Source organism: Budorcas taxicolor, chromosome 2 (genome assembly GCF_023091745.1).
Source record: "Budorcas taxicolor isolate Tak-1 chromosome 2, Takin1.1, whole genome shotgun sequence".
Classification (NCBI taxonomy): Eukaryota; Metazoa; Chordata; class Mammalia; order Artiodactyla; family Bovidae; genus Budorcas; species Budorcas taxicolor.
The window spans coordinates 121,337,108-121,356,073 of NC_068911.1; the positions used below are offsets into that span (position 1 = coordinate 121,337,108).

Here is an 18,966-nt window from a genome sequence, read left to right on the forward strand (position 1 = left end):
GCAATATTGCTCTTTAAAGCATCGGACCTTGCTTCTACCACCAGTCATATCCACAGCTGGGTGTTGTTTTTGCTTTGTCTACTTCCCTTCATTCTTTCTGGAGTTATTTCTCCACTGATCTCCAGTAGCATATTGGGCACCTACTGACCTGGAGAGTTCATCTTTCAGTGTCCTATCTTTTTGCCTTTTCATACTGTTCATGGGGTTCTCAAGGCAAGAATAGTGAAGTGGTTTGCCATTTCCTTCTCCAGTGGACCACGTTCTGTCAGAACTCTCCACCATGACCCGTCCATCTTGGAAGACCCCACATGGCATGGCTTAGTTCATTGAGTTAGACAAGCTGTGGTCTATGTGATCAAATTGGCTAATTGTCTGTGATTGTGGTTTTAATCTGTCTGCCATCTGATGCCCCCTCTCTGTGCCTACCGTCTTACTTGTGTTTCTCTTACCTTGGACGTGGGGTGTCTCTTCACAGCTGCTCCAGGAAAGCACAGCTGCTTCCCTGACCTTGGACGTGGGGTAGCTTCTCTCAGCTGAGTCATATTTATGGACCAACAATTTGGGCTGGGTAAGGAGAGAAGAGAGGACAGGAAGGGGTTGAGAAACACTGAGTACTTGGTGAGATTAATCCTTATATAAGGACTGTGGGATATATGATAGCACTCTTTTTAGTTTCTTAAGGAAACTCCTTACTGTTCTCCAGACTGGCTGTACCAATTTACATTCCAACAACAGAGCAAGAGGATTTCCTTCTTTCCACATCATCTCCAGTATTTATTTGTAGATTTTTTGATAATGGCCATTCTGACTGGTGTGAATGGACATCATTGTGGTTTTGATTTGCATTTTCTCTAATTATTAATGATGTTGATGTTTTTTCTAATTATTAATTATTAATGATGGCCTGTTGGCCATCTGTATTCTTATTCAGAGATGTCTATTTAGATCTTCTGCCCATTTTTAAAAATGTGTTACAATATAATCAAGTGATTCCGCTCCTGGGCATACATCTGGAGAAAACTATAATTTGGGAAGATACATGAATTCAATTACAGCACTGTTTACTATAGCCAAGACATAGAGGCAACCTAAGAGTCCATCAACAGATGAATGGATAAAGAATATATGGTACATACTACAATGGAATATTATTCAACCATAGCAAAGAATGAAATAATGCCATTTGCAGCAACATGGATGGGCCTAGAGATTATCATACTAAAAGTGAAGTAAGACAGAAAAAAACAAATACCATTTGATATAACTTATGTATGGAATCTAAAATATGACACAAATGAACTTATTTACAAAACATATAGACTCACAGACAGAGAAAAGCATCTTATGATTACCAAAGGGGAAGGCAGGAGGGATAAATTAGGAGTTGCAATTAACATATACACCATATTTTATATAAAATAAACAAAAAAGTACTTACTGGATACCACACTCAATATCTTGTAATAATATACAAGGGAAAAGAATCTGAAGAAGAATGAATACACACACACACACACACACACACACATAATCTATATATGTATGAACTAAATTACTGTGTATGCCTAAAACTAAACAGCATGTAAACCAAGTACAATCAAATAACAACAACAACAAAAGATTATGGGAATCTGGGGATTAGATGAAGGGAAAATGAAAGGGAGAATATTGTATTCAGAGAGTGAAATGCTTGTAATTGGAATTAGAGAGGGTACAGTTAGTAATAACAGATACTGAATTCTGTTATTCATTCTATGATGTACTAATCAATCATGACTAGCAGTTTGGAAAACACTCTTAGATGGAGGTATTGAGTTAGGAGTACATGGCTACAGAAGGCATCATTGCATGGATTTAGCCCATGAATGAGGAGGGGATTCCTGGAAGATATCTGTAAGAGGAACATTCCAGGTTGTTGAGAAAGCAGATGTAAAGACTCTAAGACAGGAGTGGACTCGGCACATTATGGGAGCATAATGTGGGTATGCAGTAGCTGGAATTTAGTGAATGAGGAAAAACATAGAATGAAATAAGGTTATATAGGATCTATGAAAGAATTTGGATTTTATTCTAAATACATTGGGGTCTCATTAAAACATTTTAAGTAGCAACATCAGATAAATATTTCAGAAAGCTTATTTTGACTGCCCAATAAAGAATGTATGAGTGTGAGGGAAAAGAGCTAAGATTGGAATCTGAGAAGTTAGTTCAGATGCATTGCAATAGTCATGGTGAGAGATGATGATGGAATGATGAGGGCATGATGGTTAAGCTGGAAAGATGTACAGAGACATAGGATTTACCTTATAGAGACCAGGGAGCTGCTGATGACTTATATGTGTGGCATATGTAGCTCATAGAGGAAATAAATGAAATAAGGACTCCTAGAGCCTTGACCTAGGAGTCCTTCTTATTTACCACTAAGTAAATAAGTGCCGCATAGAGCCAGACATCCTGGAAAGCGAAGTCAAGTGGGCCTTAGGAAGCATTACTATGAACAAAACTAGTGGAGGTCATAGAATTCCAGTTGAGATATTTCAAATCCTAAAAGATGATGCTGTGAAAGTGCTGCACTCAATATGCCAGCAAATTTGGAAAACTCAGCAGTGGGCACAGGACTGGAAAAGGTCAGTTTTCAATCCAAGGAATGAAAGGAAATGCCAAAGAATGGTCAAACTACTGCACAGATGCACTCATCTCACATGCTAGCAAAGTAATGCTCAAAATTCTCCAAGCCAAGCTTCAATAGTACATGAACAGTGAACTTCCAGATGTTCAAGCTGGTTTTAGAAAAGGCAGAGGAACCAGAGATCAAATTGCCAACATTTGCTGGATCATCAAAAAAGCAAGAGTTCCAGAAAAACATGTACTTCTGCTTTTTTGACTACGTCAAAGCCTTTGACTGTGTGGATCACAACAAACTGGAAAATTCTGAAAGAGGTGGGAATACCAGACAACCTGACCTACCTCCTAAGACACCTGTAAGCAGTTCAAGAAGCAACAGTTAGAACTGGACATGGAAAAACAGACTGGTTCCAAATTGGGAAAGGAGTATGTTAAGGCTGTATATTGTCAGTCTGCTTATTTAACTTATATGCAGAGTATATCATGTGAAATCCATTAGGCTGGATGAAACACAAGCTGGAATCAAGATTGCTGAGAGAAATATCAATAACCTCAGATATGCAGATGACACCACCCTTATGGCAGAAAGTGAAGAAGAACTAAAATGCCTCTTGATGAAAGTGAAAGGGGATAGTGAAAAAGTTGGCTTAAAACTCAACATTCAGAAAACTAAGATCATGGCATCCAATCCTATCACTTCATGGGCAAATAGATGGGGAAACAATGGAAACAGTGAAATACATTTGTTTGTTTGTTTGTTTGTTTGGGGGCTCCAGAATCACTGCAAATGGTGAGTGCAGCCATGGAATTAAAAGATGCTTTCTCCTTGGGAGAAAAGCTATGACCAACCTAGACAGCATATTAAAAAGCAGAGACATTACCTTGCCAATAAAGGTCCATCTAGTCAAAGCTTTTCTCCAGTAGCCATGTATGGATGTAAGAGTTGGACTATAAAGAAAGATGAGTGCCAAAGAATTGACACTTTTGAACTGTGATGTTGGAGAAGACTCTTGAGAGTCCCTTGCTAAAGGAAATTAAACCAGTCCATCCTAAAGGAAATCAGTCCTGAATATTCATTGGAAGGACTGATACTGAAGCTGAAGCTCTAATACTTTCGCTACCTGATGCAAAGAAACAGACTCTTTAGAAAAGACCCTGATGCTGAAAAAGATTGAAGACAGGAGGGGAAGGGGACAACAGAGGATGAGATGGTTGGATGGCATCACCGACTCAATGGACATGAGTTTGAGTAAGCTCTGGGAGTCGGTAATTGACAGGGAAGCCTGGTGTGCTGTAGTCCATAGAGTCACGAAGAGTCGGACACAACTGAGTGACTGAACTGAACTGAAACATTTGCCTTACCTACCACTAAGCGGGGAAGTGAAGATAAAAGAGAAGCTAATTTTTGAGGGTGGCCTGGTTAGTAGACACTAAAAGCTGCATAGAAAGGTGCATATGTCTGTAGTTGATATGAGCTGCTAAGGATTGGACAGCAGTCAACATTTAGACGAGCTCCTTCTTTCAAAGTGAAATGATAAAGCAAGAAATTGATGTGTGATATTGACAGCAGTGTTAATAGGGATTCTTGTTCCATAGCAGCGGTCTAGCACCTTCAGTATTTTTTGTTTTGATGTTTGTGAGAACTGGTAGTTTCATCTTCTCTTCTCTTCTTTTTCTTTTTTTAAATTATTTATTTATTTATTTATTTATTTATTTTTACTTTACAATACTGTATTGGTTTTGCCATACATTGAAATGAATCTGCCACAGGTGTACATGAGTTCCCACCTCGGAACCCCCCTCCCACCACCCTCCCCATATCCTCTCTCTGGGTCATCCCAGGGCACCAGCCCCAAGCATCCTGTATCCTGTATCAAACCTAGATGGCGATTTGTTTCTTACATGATAGTATACATGTTTCAATGACATTCTCCCAAATCATCCCACCTTCTCCCTCTCCCACATAGTCCAAAAGTCTGTTCTATACATCTGTGTCTCTTTTGCTGTCTTGCATACAGGATTATCGTTACCATCTTTCTAAATTCCATATATATGTGTTAGTACACTGTATTGGTATTTTTCTTTCTGGCTTACTTCACTCTGTATAATTGGCTCCAGTCTCATCTACCTCATTAGAACTGATTCAAATGTATTCTTTTTAATGTCTGAGTAATACTCTATTGTGTATATGTACCACAGCTTTCTTATCCATTCATCTGCTGATGGACATCTAGGTTGCTTCCATGTCCTGGCTATTATAAACAGTGCTACGGTGAACATTGGGGTACACATGTCTCTTTCAATTCTGGTTTCCTCGGTGTGTAAGCCCAGAAGTGGGATTGCTGGGTCATAAGGCAGTTCTTGAGAAATCTGTATACAGGTCAGGAAGCAACAGTTAGAACTGGACATGGAACAACAGACTGGTTCCAAATAGGAAAAGGAGTATGTCAAGGCTGTATATTGTCACCCTGCTGTATTTAAATTATATGCAGAGTACATCATGAGAAATGCTGGACTGAAAGAAACACAAGCTGAAATCAAGATTGCTTGGAGAAATATCATTAACTTAAGATATGCAGATGACACCACCCTTATGGCAGAAAGTGAAGAGGAACTAAAAAGCTTCTTGATGAAAGTGAAAGAGAAGAGTGAAAAAGTTGGCTTAAAGCTCAACATTCAGAAAATGAAGATCATGGCATCTGGTCCCATCACTTCATGGGAAACAGATGGGGAAACAGTGTCAGACTTTATTTTTGGGGGGCTCCAAAATCACTGCAGATAGTGACTGCAGCCATGAAATTAAAAGACGCTTACTCCTTGGAAGAAAAGTTATAACCAACCTAGATAGCATATTCAAAAGCAGAGACATTACTTTGCCAACAAAGGCCCATCTAGTCAAGGCTATGGTTTTTCCAGTGGTCATGTATGGATGTGAAAGTTGGACTGTGAAGAAGGCTGAGCACCAGAGAATTGATGCTTTTGAACTGTGGTGTTGGAGAAGACTCTTGAGAGTCCCTTGGACTGCAAGGATATCCAACCAGTCCATTCTGAAGGAGATCAGCCCTGGGATTACTTTGGAAGGAATGATGCTAAAGCTGAAACTCCAGTACTTTGGCCACCTCATGCGAAGTGTTGACTCACTGGAAAAGACTCTGATGCTGGGAGGGATTGGGGGCAGGAGGAGAAGGGGATGACAGAGGATGAGATGGCTGGATGGCATCACGGACTCGATGGACATGAGTCTGAGTGAACTCTAGGAGTTGGTGATGGACAGGGAGGCCTGGCGTGCTGCGATTCATGAGGTTTCAACAGTCGGACACGACTGCGCGGCTGAACTGAACTGAATTGAACTGAAGGCAGTTCTATTTGCAGTTTTTTTAGGAATCTCCACACTGTTCTCCATAGTGGCTGTACTAGTTTGCATTCTATTCTTATTTATGTATTTAATTTTTGGCTGTGTTGAGTCTTTGTTCCTGTGTGGGCTTTTCTCTAGTTATGGCTACTGGGGGCTACTTTCTAGGTGTGGTGTGCAGGCTTCTCATTGCTGTGGCTTCTTTTGCTGTGGAGCACAGGCTGTAGGCATGAAAGCTTCAGTAGTTTCAACTCCCAGGCTCTAGAGCACTAGCTCAGTAATTGTGAAGAATGGGCTTAGGTGCTCCGCGGCACATAGGATCCTCTGGCATGAGGGATCGAATTCGAGTCTCCTGCATTGGCAGGTGGATTTTTTACCACTGAGCCACCAGGGGAGTCCTCCATCTTCCCTTTTAGATCTGACCTAGACACGGAGTACCCAGGCTAGTTTTCTTAAATTATCACTTTGTGTATATCAGCCCAGTCAGATATGTGTTTAGCGCCTTATGGGATCTTTCTTTACAAGAAGCTCAAATTGTTTGCCCTTTTAGTACAAGGCTTCTCCTTGTGACTTCTCTCTTTGTTACCACCCTCTTCCAAGCTATGCTCATGTTTCAGGGTCTTAGTATTTCTATATTTCAAAATGTGAAGAGCCGTTGGGTGACTGTCTATCAAGATGCTTATCAGCCACATTGGCCTCTGCTTCAGTTCAGTTCAGTTCATTTCAGCTGCTCAGTCACGTCCAACCCTTTGAAACCCCATGAATTGCAGCACGCCAGGCTTCCCTGTCCATCACCAACTCCTGGAGTTCACTCAAACTCACGTCCATCGAGTCAGTGATGCCATCCAGCCATCTCATCCTCTGTCATCCCCTTTTCCTCCTGCCCCTAATCCCTCCCAGCATCAGAGTCTTTTCCAATGAGTCAACTCTTCGCATGAGGTGGCCAAAGTACCGGAGTTTCAGCTTTAGCCTCATTACTTCCAAAAAACACCCAGGACTGATCTCCTTTAGAATGGACTGGTTGGATATCCTTGCAGTCCAAGGGACTCTCAAGAGTCTTCTCCAACACCACAGTTCAAAAGCATCAATTCTTCGGTGCTCAGCTTTCTTCACAGTCCAACTCTCACATCCATACATGACTCCTGGGCCTCTCGTTGGTTCTAATCAAATCATGGTAAAAATCAGTCACATTGCTCTGCTTATATCTCTATAGCTAATAAGCATAATACTTTTCTTTTTCTTTTCACCTATTTCAGTTCTACCTTCTTCAATAAATCTCTTTCTTTGAGGACTCTTTCTCATTACTTCAGTTCTTACAACAGCTCATTATTTGAATTCACAGAACATGTATCTCTATTGTCTATAAATAATCATCCTCTTTTCCCTTTACCCAACCATACACCTCTCTATTCATCAACTCACTTGTCTACTGGAGCAAACATGTCTTTGTAGGCAATGTGATACATTGGAAGGACCATACACATTGATGTTCTGTCTTCTTGGGTTTGAATCCATTTCACTATGAATGTCATAATAATTGCCTTTATTATTATTACTTATTTGTAGAGATTTTACTTCACCAAAATTTTGCTCTCTAATCTGAGAAGTTTTGGGAAAAAAAAGTCTTTAGTACCAAATTAAAGTTTTAATGCATGGTTGACGTATAAGCAGGAAAGTATGACCTTGATTTTGTCCCCTTTAGCTAGATAACAAATCCCTTAAAGACATAACTATAACATTATAACTATTTGTTAATTTTGTATCTGGCACACAGGAGACATTGAATAACTGCTAGTATATAATTTTGACGAAGTGATAATAACATTCTACAGAGTGCATATTTTATTCAACAAGTGTCTTCTGGTGACTTAAGATAGTGGGCTCTGTGCTCTTCTCTGAAGACACAAAGATGAATAAGCATCTATTCATCTGAGAGAAGCTTAAATTCAAGTGGAAAGACAAGTGAAGCTTGATATATTGAGAATGTTACCAAAAATGAGCACAGTGACAATACAAGTAGGAAAAATCATACCTGTCATGAAGGAAAGTGGAGACCTGGGTCATATGAGTTGGGTCTTAATAAATGAGAAGGTGTTGGCATACAGGTAAGAAGGCAGGGGCAGTTTCAGATGAAGAAATACAATGGACAAAATCAAGAAAGAGCATTATTTGAAGGAGTTCTGTTAGTTCAGATATGATTCAGTTATGGAAAGTATGTGTTGATAAAGTTGAAAAGGTAAGAAGAAGGCTTTGCATGTCAGGCTACACACTTGGAATGTATCATGTAAAATTAATCTTGGAGTAAAATCACATGGCCAAGTAAGCCTGTGTTAGAATACTCACACTAATGACATTATGGAAGACAGATTAGAATAGGAAAACTGGCAAAGTGGAAACAAGTAAACTATAACAAAATGTTGTTCTTGAAGAAACTGAGGTGTGAGAATCTTTATCCTGAGGCCCAATTCAAGATGATGAACTAGATAATAGTTGGATTTTTCAAATTTTGAATTTCTAGTCCATAATGTTCACATTCTTACAAGTAGGTGATTGTCAAGAAGAATATAAATAGTAGATCAGTGGCTAAAAAGGAACAGAATTATCCTTTTACAGTATTCAGTTCAGTTCAGTTCAGTCGCTCAGACGTGTTTGACTCTTTGCAACCCCATGAATCACAGCACGCCAGGCCTCTCTGTCCATCACCAACTCCAGGAGTTCACTCAGACTCATGTCCATCGAGTCGGTGATGCCATCCAGCCATCTCATCCTCTGTCATCCCCTTCTCCTCCTGCCCCCAATCCCTCCCAGCATCAGAGTCTTTTCCAATGAGTCAACTCTTTACTGTGTTAGAGTAGCTTTTAATATCTGTCTGTCTAATACACATAAAGAGGAGCCATGTGAAGAAAAGAAGGAGATTGGAATAAAGCATCTTCAAGGCAAGGAATGGAGGTATCCACCAAATGCTAAAAGGAAGCAAGGAAGAATCCTAGCCTAGATCCTTTGAGAGAACATTGCAAACTTCTAGCCTTCAGAATTTGAGACAATAATTTATGTAGTTTAGAAAAGAATGAAACGAAGGAAGGGAGAGAGGCAAGGAAGGAAGGAAAAAATAAGCAAGTAAACAGACAACACAGAGGTGAGCACAGGACCCACAGGAGCAGAAGAGGGCACCTTGGAAAAGCCAGATAAGGTTTCCTGGAAGAGGTAACCGAATGCTTAATGTTGGAGTTTGAGTAGGAATAAACTTAATGGGGAGGGTTGGAATGGAAGACCTATTCTTGGCTGAGATGAACACATGGGACCCTTGTGTTCCATGGGAAAATCATGCTCTTTAGAACTAACTCAATTTCATTTCTAAATCTGAGTCAATCGCTTATTTTAAATGATTAAAATTTATTCACCTTCCTGCACCTCTGTTCCTTCACCGGTCATATGGAGGAAGGAACAAAAAAAAGTTCTAGATGAAAGAGGAGTCATATGGAAAAAACTAAAGAATGATAGAAGCCAAGGGGTAGTAACTGTCCAGAAAGTAGCAAGAATGTTTAACAGAATATGTCTACATCCTCTTTGATTTAAACTAGATTCTTTATCATTGTATTTGAATACATTTTTGCGACTATTGATTTTTCTCCAACACTTTTAAAATGGCATTGATAATACTTGTATAATTCTAAAAATAATGATATGAATTTTGCCTGGAGACCTAAAAAGAGTGAGAGCATATACAGCTAGAACGTTCCAATATTAATAAAATGCAATGAAACTTTACAGCATACTTGCTGGTGACCAAAAGGTCATTCCATTATACATATGTTTATTCCAGAAGCATATTTGGAAAAGCCCTGAGACTCAAATCAATTTCACTTCCTTTCTATACTTTGAATATCTTATTTCAGCCCATATCCACACACACACAGGTAAATGCATGCTGTTTATAATGTAGCAATGTCAACATATACTAACAGAAAAAAAAAAAAAAATGAGACCATGTAAGAGGGGATACATTTCCCTAGACAAATTATAGTGAACATTTGGCTAAGGCGATCTGTTTTTTTTTTTTTTTTTTTTTAATTTTGTATTGGAGTAAAACTGATTAATATTATTGTGATAGTTTCAGGTGAACAGCAAAGGGACTCAGCCATACATACACATGTACCCATTCTATCCCAAACACCCCTCCCATCCAAGTTGCCACACAACATTGAGCAGAGTTTCGTGTGCTCTACAGTAGGTCCTTGTTGGTTATCCATTTTAAATATAGCAGTGTGTACATGTCCATCCCAAACTCCCTAACTATCCCTTCCCCCCATCCTTCCTCCTTGAGAATCATAAGTTCTTTCTCTAAATCTGTGAGTCTGTTTTATAAATAAGTTTATTTGTATAATTTCTTTTTAGATTCCACATACAAAGGAATGTCATAAGTTATTTCTCTTTCTGACTTACTTCACTCAGCATGGCAATTTCTAGGTCTGTCCATGTTGCTGCAAATGGTCTTATTTCATTTTTTTTAGCAGCGGAGTTCCATTTTATATATGTACCACATCGTCTTTATCAGTTCCTCTGTTGATGGACATTTAGGTTGCTTCCAAGGACAATCCTTTTTTTGTTTGTTTGTTTGTTCGTTTATTAGATTCAGAGCATCTTCCCTCAGCCAGTTCCCTGTCCAAGGGACTCTACGCTTGCAATGATTACCATAGTGTTAAACATAATGGAAGCAAAGGCATGCATGGGAGACACTGGGGAAGAAAATGATAGCAGACAGATGAAGCATATAAGTTAGGTAAAGAGGGCTTAAGAGCAGTGAACTTTTTGGGTCCAGGGCAGTGCCATCCAAGAAGGTGACATTAACTTTGTGACACCAGAGTAGCTGAAAGGAGACACATGTCTCTTTGCTCATTGACCAATTAGCTGAACATGATGCTAAGGGGGAGGTGATGAAAGAACTTCTGGTCCCAACCATTTCCATCTCACCCCAGTGCCTCCTGTAAGACTGCAAGTCAGCCTTTAATGGTAGCAAGCTTAGTTTTGAAAAGTCTTATTGAGTTTATCCTCCTAGGTGCTGTGTGAAGATGAGTTAGCAAGAGGTCTCAGGATATCTTCTTAGGGTGCTTTGGGAGGCACTGATGGCATCAAAACCTCCTAAGAAGTTGAGATCAGTAAGTGCATGGCTTTAAGAAATTGTGGAGGTGTTTTAGACCTAAATTGGAGTGTTGGAGAGGCTTCAGAATAAAATACTTTGACAGGGTCCCAGTTGAGTTGATTAACATCTAAAAGATGGATGGTTACTAGGCAAGTGTTAGTGAAGATTTATAAAATGGAAAAAATTTCTTAAATAGATAGATGTGTGCAGAATGTGTGTATGAATGACTCACTCAGTGGATTGGTAAGAATCCCAAATAACTATAAGGAATGTGTGCCTTACTACCATGCCTGACGCATAAATATCACATGCTGATTTACTTTATTGGGTTGAATTATATATTATATTATGTATTATGTAAAATTTGTATGTTATATTATAATATATATTTATATACTATATAGAAAATTTACACATTATATATTAGGAATATATTTATATATTATATATTACATTGCATTCAGTTCAGTTCAGTTCAGTTCAGTCACTCAGTCATGTCCGACTCTTTGTGACCCCATGAATCACAGCATGCCAGCCCTCCCTGTCTATAACCAACTCCCAGAATTCACGCAAACTCATGTGCATCGAGTCGGTGATGCCATCCAGCCATCTCATCCTCTGTCGTCCCCTTCTCTTCCTGCCCCCAATCCCTAACAGCATCAGAGTCTTTTCCAATGAGTCAACTGTTTGCATGAGGTGGCCAAAGTACTGGAGTTTCAGCTTCAGCATCATTCCTTCCAAAGAACACCCAGGGGTGATCTCCTTTAGGATGGACTGGTTGGATCTCCTTGCAGTCCAAGGGACTCTTCAAGAGTCTTCTCCAACACCACAGTTCAAAAGCATCAATTCTGTGGTGCTCGACTTTCTTCACAGTCCAACTCTCACATCCATACATGACCATGGGAAAAAGCATAGCCTTGACTAGACACCTTTGTTGGCAAAGCAATGTCTCTGCTTTTCAATATGCTATCTAGGTTGGTCATAACTTCTCTTCCAAGGAGTAAGCGTCTTTTAATTTCACGGCTGCAATCACCATCTGCAGTGATTTTGGAGCCCTCCAAAATAAAGTCTGCCACTGTTTCCACTGTTTCCCCATTTATTTCCCATGAAGTGATGGGATCAGATGCCATGATCTTCGTTTTCTAAATGTTGAGCTTTAAGCCAACTTTTTCCCTTTCCTTTTACTTTCATCAAGAGGCCTTTTAGTTACTCTTCACTTTCTGCCATAAGGGTGGTGTCATCTGCATATCTGAGGTTATTGATATTTCTCCCAGCAATCTTGATTTCAGCTTGTGCTTCTTCCAGCCCAGCGTTTCTCATGATGTACTGTGGCTATAATTTAAATAAGCAGGGTGACAATATACAGCCTTGACGTACTCCTTTTCCTGTTTGGAACCAGTCTGTTGTTCCATGTCCAGTTCTAACTGTTGCTTCCTGACCTGCATATAGGTTTCTCAAGCAGCAGATCAGGTGGTCTGGTATTTCCATATCTTTCAGAATTTTCCATAGTTTATTGTGATCCACACAATCAAAGGCTTTGGCATAGTCAATAAAGCAGAAATAGATGTTTTTCTGGAACTCTCTTGCTTTTATAATGATCCAGCAGATGATGGCAATTTGATTTCTGGTTCTTCTGCCTTTTCTAAAACCAGCTTGAACATCTGGAAGTTCACGGTTCACATATTGCTGAAGCCTGACTTGGAGAATTTTGATCATTACTTTACTAGCATGTGAGATGAGTGCAATTGTGTGGTAGTTTGAGCATTCCTTGGCATTGCCTTTCTTTAGGATTGGAATAAAAATTGACATTTTCCAGTCCTGTGGCCACTGCTGAGTTTTCCAAATTTGCTGGCATATTGAGTGCAGCACTTTCACAGCATCATCTTCCAGGATTTGAAATAGCTCCACTGGAATTCCATCACCTCCACTAGCCTTGTTCCTAGTGATGCTTTCCAAGGCCCACTTGACTTCACATTCCAGGATGTCGGCTGTAAATGAGTGATCACTCCATCGTGATTATCTTGGTCGTGAAGATCATTTTTGTATAGTTCTTCTGTGTATTCTTGCCACCTCTTCTTAATATCTTCTGCTTCTGTTAGGTTCATACCATTTCTGTCCTTTATCTAGCCCATCTTTACAGGAAATGTTCCCTTGGTATCTCTAATTTTCTTGAAGAGATCTCTAGTCTTTCCCATTTTGTTGTTTTCCTCTATTTCTTTGCATTGATCCCTGAGGAAGGCTTTCTTATCTCTTCTTGCTATTCTTTGGAACATTGCATTCAAATGCTTATATATTTCCTTTTCTCTTTTGCTTTTCACTTCTCTTCTTTTCACAGGTATTTGTAAGGCCTCCTCAGACCGCCATTTTGCTTTTTTGCATTTCTTTTCCATGGGGATGATCTTGATCCCTGTCTCCTGTAGAATGTCACTAACCTCAGTCCATAGTTTTTCAGGCACTCTATCTATCAGATCTAGTCCCTTAAATAGTATTAAAAACCCAAGTTCTTAAAAAGAGCCTGAAAGAGCTTGCTAGGGTATAGCCCACTAGTTTTTAAGGGTGGCCCTTTCCCGACCAAAGGCTGGCCCCTTTCCCAGGGTGAAGGTGCCTCTCAGCACCAAACATGCTATTTCTAGGGAGCTATTAGGGCTTCCTACATGGTGCCTGGTGGCTCAGAAGGTAAAGAATCTGCATGCAGTGCAGGAGATGCAGGTTTGATTCCTGGGTCAGGAAGATCCCCTGGGGAAGGGAATGGCAACCCACTCCAATATTCTTGCCTTGGGAATTCCTTACACAGTGGAGCCTGGAGGACTGCAATCCATGGGGTCGCAAAGAGTTGGACATTACTGAGTGACTAACATTTTCACTTTCATATAGTCACCTCAGTCCTCTTTGGCTTCCCTGGTGGCTCAGATGGTAAAGAATATGTCTGCAATGTAGGAGACCTGACTTTGATCCCTGAGAGGGAATGGCTAGCCACTCCAGTATTCTTGCCTGGAGAATCCCATGGACAGAGGAGTACGGCAGGCCACAGTCTATAAGGTCGCAAAGAGTCAGACAAGACTGAGCAACTTTCACCCTCAGGGAGCTATTATTAATTTTTTAGTGAGAAAATAAGCTCCCAAGTTGAAAATATATGGTGATCAGAACAAAGGGAGAGGAGGAATCAGGACTAACTGTAGGGAGCTTCTTCTATTGGCTGACCCTGCTGCTCCAGATTGCTCTCACCTATTCTGCCTTAGATTAGTTTACAATCTTGTTTCACATTACATATTCTGAAATTCCATGACAGCAATTAGAAAGAAAAGGAGTTCTAGGAAGTGGTAGAAACTGAAGAGAGTGTGGACAATCTTATTAAAGTTTTCACAATCAAATTATTCTGGTTTCTGATAGCACACACTCACACACACGCACACACACACACACACATGCATATTTTATCTATACTCAGGAGTTTTAATATGGACCCAGATGCTACAGTCATGACATATATAGTGCCTTTTAAAAATGTGAATGATGAAAGGGTTATGGCATAGATCACTATAAAACAGCCATGATCAATTAAAAAGCAATCTGATTACTTTTTTACACTATATAGGTCTATTTTTAATTCTAATTTCTAATGTTTTTCTTTCAAGGAAGCTTACAAGTTCGCTCCCAGCTAAACAAGGAAGAAACCCATGTATTCACCATCAATACAGAGAACTTTGCCAACAGAAGACTGCATCACTTGAAGATTAACAGAGAGGGCAGAGGGCTTACCATTCAGGTACCTTACTTCCCTTCTTCTTATTTTGGCAAATGTACCTTGTGTGCTCAATACAGGTTTTCTGAATTTTGCCCCCAAGCCAAGTGAACGGCCAAGTTCTGGGGATGTATACTAATCATATTCAGCCCCAGTCTTTGGAGAACTAGAATAGTGGTCCTCAGGGCACACCCTGCTTTCCAGAAGCATCTCTTGAGACCTTGTAAGAAATGCTAATTCTTGGGTCCTATGCCAGATCTACTTAATGTGAAGATTTTTTTTTCAAGAAGGGGGCAGTAGGTGATGCTGCTGCATGTTCAGTTTTGACAACCTCTGAACTGTGGAATAATGACGAAGATAAGCAAGGAAGAAATCACAAGTGATCAGCAAGGGCTATGGAAGGAGTGTGCACAGGTGATGCAAGAGCATGGAGGAGGGCACCCACCTCATCTGGGCATCAGTTCAGTTCACTCTGAACAAGGAGGGGATGTTAGGATCATTGACCCTCCACTCAGTCAAAAGCGAGTATAATTTATAGATGGCCTGCCCTGTCCGCAGTTTCCTAACTGACAAACACACACACAAATATGCCCACACTCACCTATTCTGGTTCCCTCTCAAACTCTACTCAGGCCACTCGGATGCATCCTTGCTCTTTTCAGAGCTCTTGAATACACTAGAGTTTGCTTTGCCTAGAATCCAGTTGTTCATGTATCTGCATCGCTACTTGTTACTTGTACTTCCTTTGGAACACCACTCAAAAATTGACTCAGGGACCCCGTCTCCAGTCGCCTTAAGTAATATAGCAACCCAGCTCCTTGACTTCAATCCTAAACCACTTAAATGCTTCTAGCAATCAGTACAAATTATCTATTTATTTAATAGATAAGTCCCTTCTCCCTCCTCTAGAATGTAAGCTTCATGAAGACAGGGATTCTTGTTTGTTTACATTACCATGGGACCCCCCAGTTTGTCAAGCAATGTCTCACATACAGAAGGCCTTTAATAAATATTTTTGAACTAAATAAATTAATCCCACATGGCTTATATGTGCTAAGTTGCTTCAGTCATGTCTGACTCTTTGCAACCCCATGGACCATAACCCATCAGGCTCCTCTGTCCATGGGATTCTCCAGGCAAGCATACTGGAGCGGGTTGCCATTTCTTTCTTGGCTTGTATGGAGAAGATTAAATTGGACCTATGGAGAGGGGAAGAGAAACAACTGGATTTTAGGCAGGGGAAGTAGCATGGATAGATTTCCATTTCCAGGGGCTCACTGTGATCTCTCCATGGAAATACACATTTGGAAGTGATGATATATGGGACAGAGACCAGACTGGAAGCAAAGATAAGGACCTCAACTAGTGTGGTGGGGAAGTCAAGGAGAGAAGGACTTGAGAAAGATCTGGATGGAACATTGGTAACCTTGGGTGACCCTCTGGATATGCATGATGACTCAAGACTCAAGTCAAGACTGACTGTTTATTTTCTTGACTGGGTGGAAGTTCATGAATAATTGACAAATATAGGACACAAATCACAATTCTTGAGTGATTATAATTTAATAGCATTGGCTGTAGCATTGACTTTTTTTTCATACTTTTATACAACAGTAATTATTATTATTTTTTTTTAATTTTAAAATCTTTAATTCTTACATGTGTTAGTGGTAAGTCTTTGGATTGAGGTCAGACTAGAAGATAGAGATGAAATGATGATTTCTTATTGGAAGATGTCTTGAATGAGGCTGTGGTAAGACACCTGGAGTGCATACTGGTAGTCATTTGTATAAATGGCTCTTTCTCTTTTTCTATTTCTTGTCTTGTTTTCCATCAATGAAAACACAAACATGGAGGTGAGAGAACAAAGGGATATTCCCTTTTCTTCTCCATCTAGATTTCCCACCAGCCAAATTAATAGTCAATGATAAGTACAAGCAGTGGTTGATAAGCACAAGCATTAGAAGATGTAACTTTTCAAAAGCACAAAAGTAGCAGAAATAAATGGGGGCAGAGACCTATTTTGTTTTTTAAATTGAAATCAATTTGTTAAAACAATCACACAACATTTGTCTCTGTGACACTCCCACTCCCCTCCCCCACCATCCTATTTCTTCTCCTTGCTCCCCACTTAGAAAAGCCCTAGGGAATTTCCTGGCCTTCCAGTAGTCAGGGCTCCAGATTTTCACTGCCAAGGGCATGGGTTCAATCCCTCATCAGGGAACTATGATCCCATATGGCTCTGGGTAGCCAAATTAAAACAATAATAAAACCCCCAAATAAACAAAAGCAATGGGGAAAATAAAAGAACAAACTGTTTACTAAAAAACAGAAAAGGATAAGCTACTGCCTCATCTCAGGCATTATTCAGAAGCAGTTATAAGGAGAGGGTAGATGGTTATCACTATGCTCAGCCAGCCAGAGGCCTCCAGTAGGTAAGAATACATATTCCTACCACCTCGGGACCTTGAGTTGTTGAACTTTCTCCTCTCTGCTCTATGTGACGTTAGAAGGAATCTGTAGGGACTGGGCTACAGCCAGGAGTAAGAAATCCTGGTAATGATTTGAGAATTGTAATTTGACCAGTGGTTTTAAAAGCACATGTTCCCCCATGGTGGTGGAGGTAGACTTCAGTGCCTCTATTTAAAATATATTAAAGACATTAAACAAATTAAACCAGTTTACCAAAATGCTAGCACAACTACCAGCTGTAAGGATGGAGGGAGCCTGACATTTTGAAAGCATGGAGTTAATGAATTCCTTTGAGAGTTGAAGATCCTGAGATTAAGACAGGGATCCCTAGATCGGGACAGGCATGTGTGTGAATTCCTGCTCCATCTCTTTTATTATAAGATCTTAGATAGGTCATTCACCTTTCTGAGGCTCAGTCTATTTATCTATTTAAAAAAAAGTTAAATGTTATGGGGGTGGGGTGGGGTACAAATGCAGCTGAGTTCAGTCAGTTCTGGTAACCATTGTAGGAAAGCAAGAACATAACTAAAGGACCAAGCATGAAGCCTAGTGTCCAGGGCTTACTCAAAAGAAAAGGTTTGTTCAATTTCCATCCTTTTCCCATCTCTTTTAATCTCATTTAACGACTTGACAAGGCCACTGCTATCCTCAGTTCTAAGATCAACAAAGCTTCTTTACCAGCTGAGCCACCAGGGAAGCCCTTCTCCAGGCCAGAATACAAATTTTAGGCATCCTAAGCTTTAAAAGACTGTGATACTGCACTCTCTCACTACCTCACCCAGAGTAATTAAAAAGAAAAACGACACTGAAACATAGAATGAACATAAAGAAGTTTAACAAAATACTGTATTTCTCACTGAAGACTTCAATGATTGCTTAGCCCCTATCATAAAGTGGATGTCCTAGAAATAAATGTTTATGGTAAATACCCCCCAACCCCCACCCCCTCTCTTTTGCCTTTGCTTGGTGCATTTTCTAAGCTTTTCAAATAGGTAACCCAGCACCTGAGCCAGTACTAGGGGTGCCCCCATGTGCACTCACTCCACTTAAGGACTGGAATCCATTCCCAAAGCATCCCAAGCCTTCTGTGATTCATTATACCTTTGTCTCCATACCTTTACTAATACTTAAACAAGTACATCATGAGAAACGCTGGGCTGGAGGAAGCACAAACTGGAATCAAGATTGCTGGGAGAAATATCAATAACCTCAGATATGCAGATGACAGCACCCCTATAGCAGAAAGTGAAGAAGAAATAAAGAGCCTCTTGATTAAAGTGAAAGAGGAGAATGAAAAAGTTAGCTTAAAGCTCAACATTCAGAAAATGAAGATCATAGCATCCGGTCCCATCACTTCATGGCAAATAGATGGGAAAACAGGGGAAACAGTGGTTGACTTTATTTTGGGGGGCTCCAAAATTACTGCAGATGGTGATTGCAGCCATGAAATTAAAAAATGCTTACTCCTTGGAAGAAAAAGTTATGACCAACCTAGACAGCATATTAAAAAGCAGAGACATTATTTTGTCAACAAAGGTCCATCTAGTCAAGGCTATGTTTTTCCAGTAGTCATGTGAGAGTTGGACTATAAAGAAATCTGAGTGCTGAAGAATTGATGCTTTTGAACTGTGGTGT

General features: G+C 40.0%; 1 protein-coding gene across 1 annotated transcript in view; it reads left to right on the forward strand.

The window, feature by feature from the left end:
* Positions 1-18,966, forward strand: part of CNTNAP5 (contactin associated protein family member 5) — a 1,081,620-nt gene that overhangs the window by 997,655 nt on the left and 64,999 nt on the right. Inside the window, exon 20 of the mRNA XM_052655589.1 lies at positions 14,753-14,883. Within this exon, the coding sequence (XP_052511549.1) occupies positions 14,753-14,883 (131 nt within the window). The remainder of the gene's footprint in view (positions 1-14,752; positions 14,884-18,966) is intronic.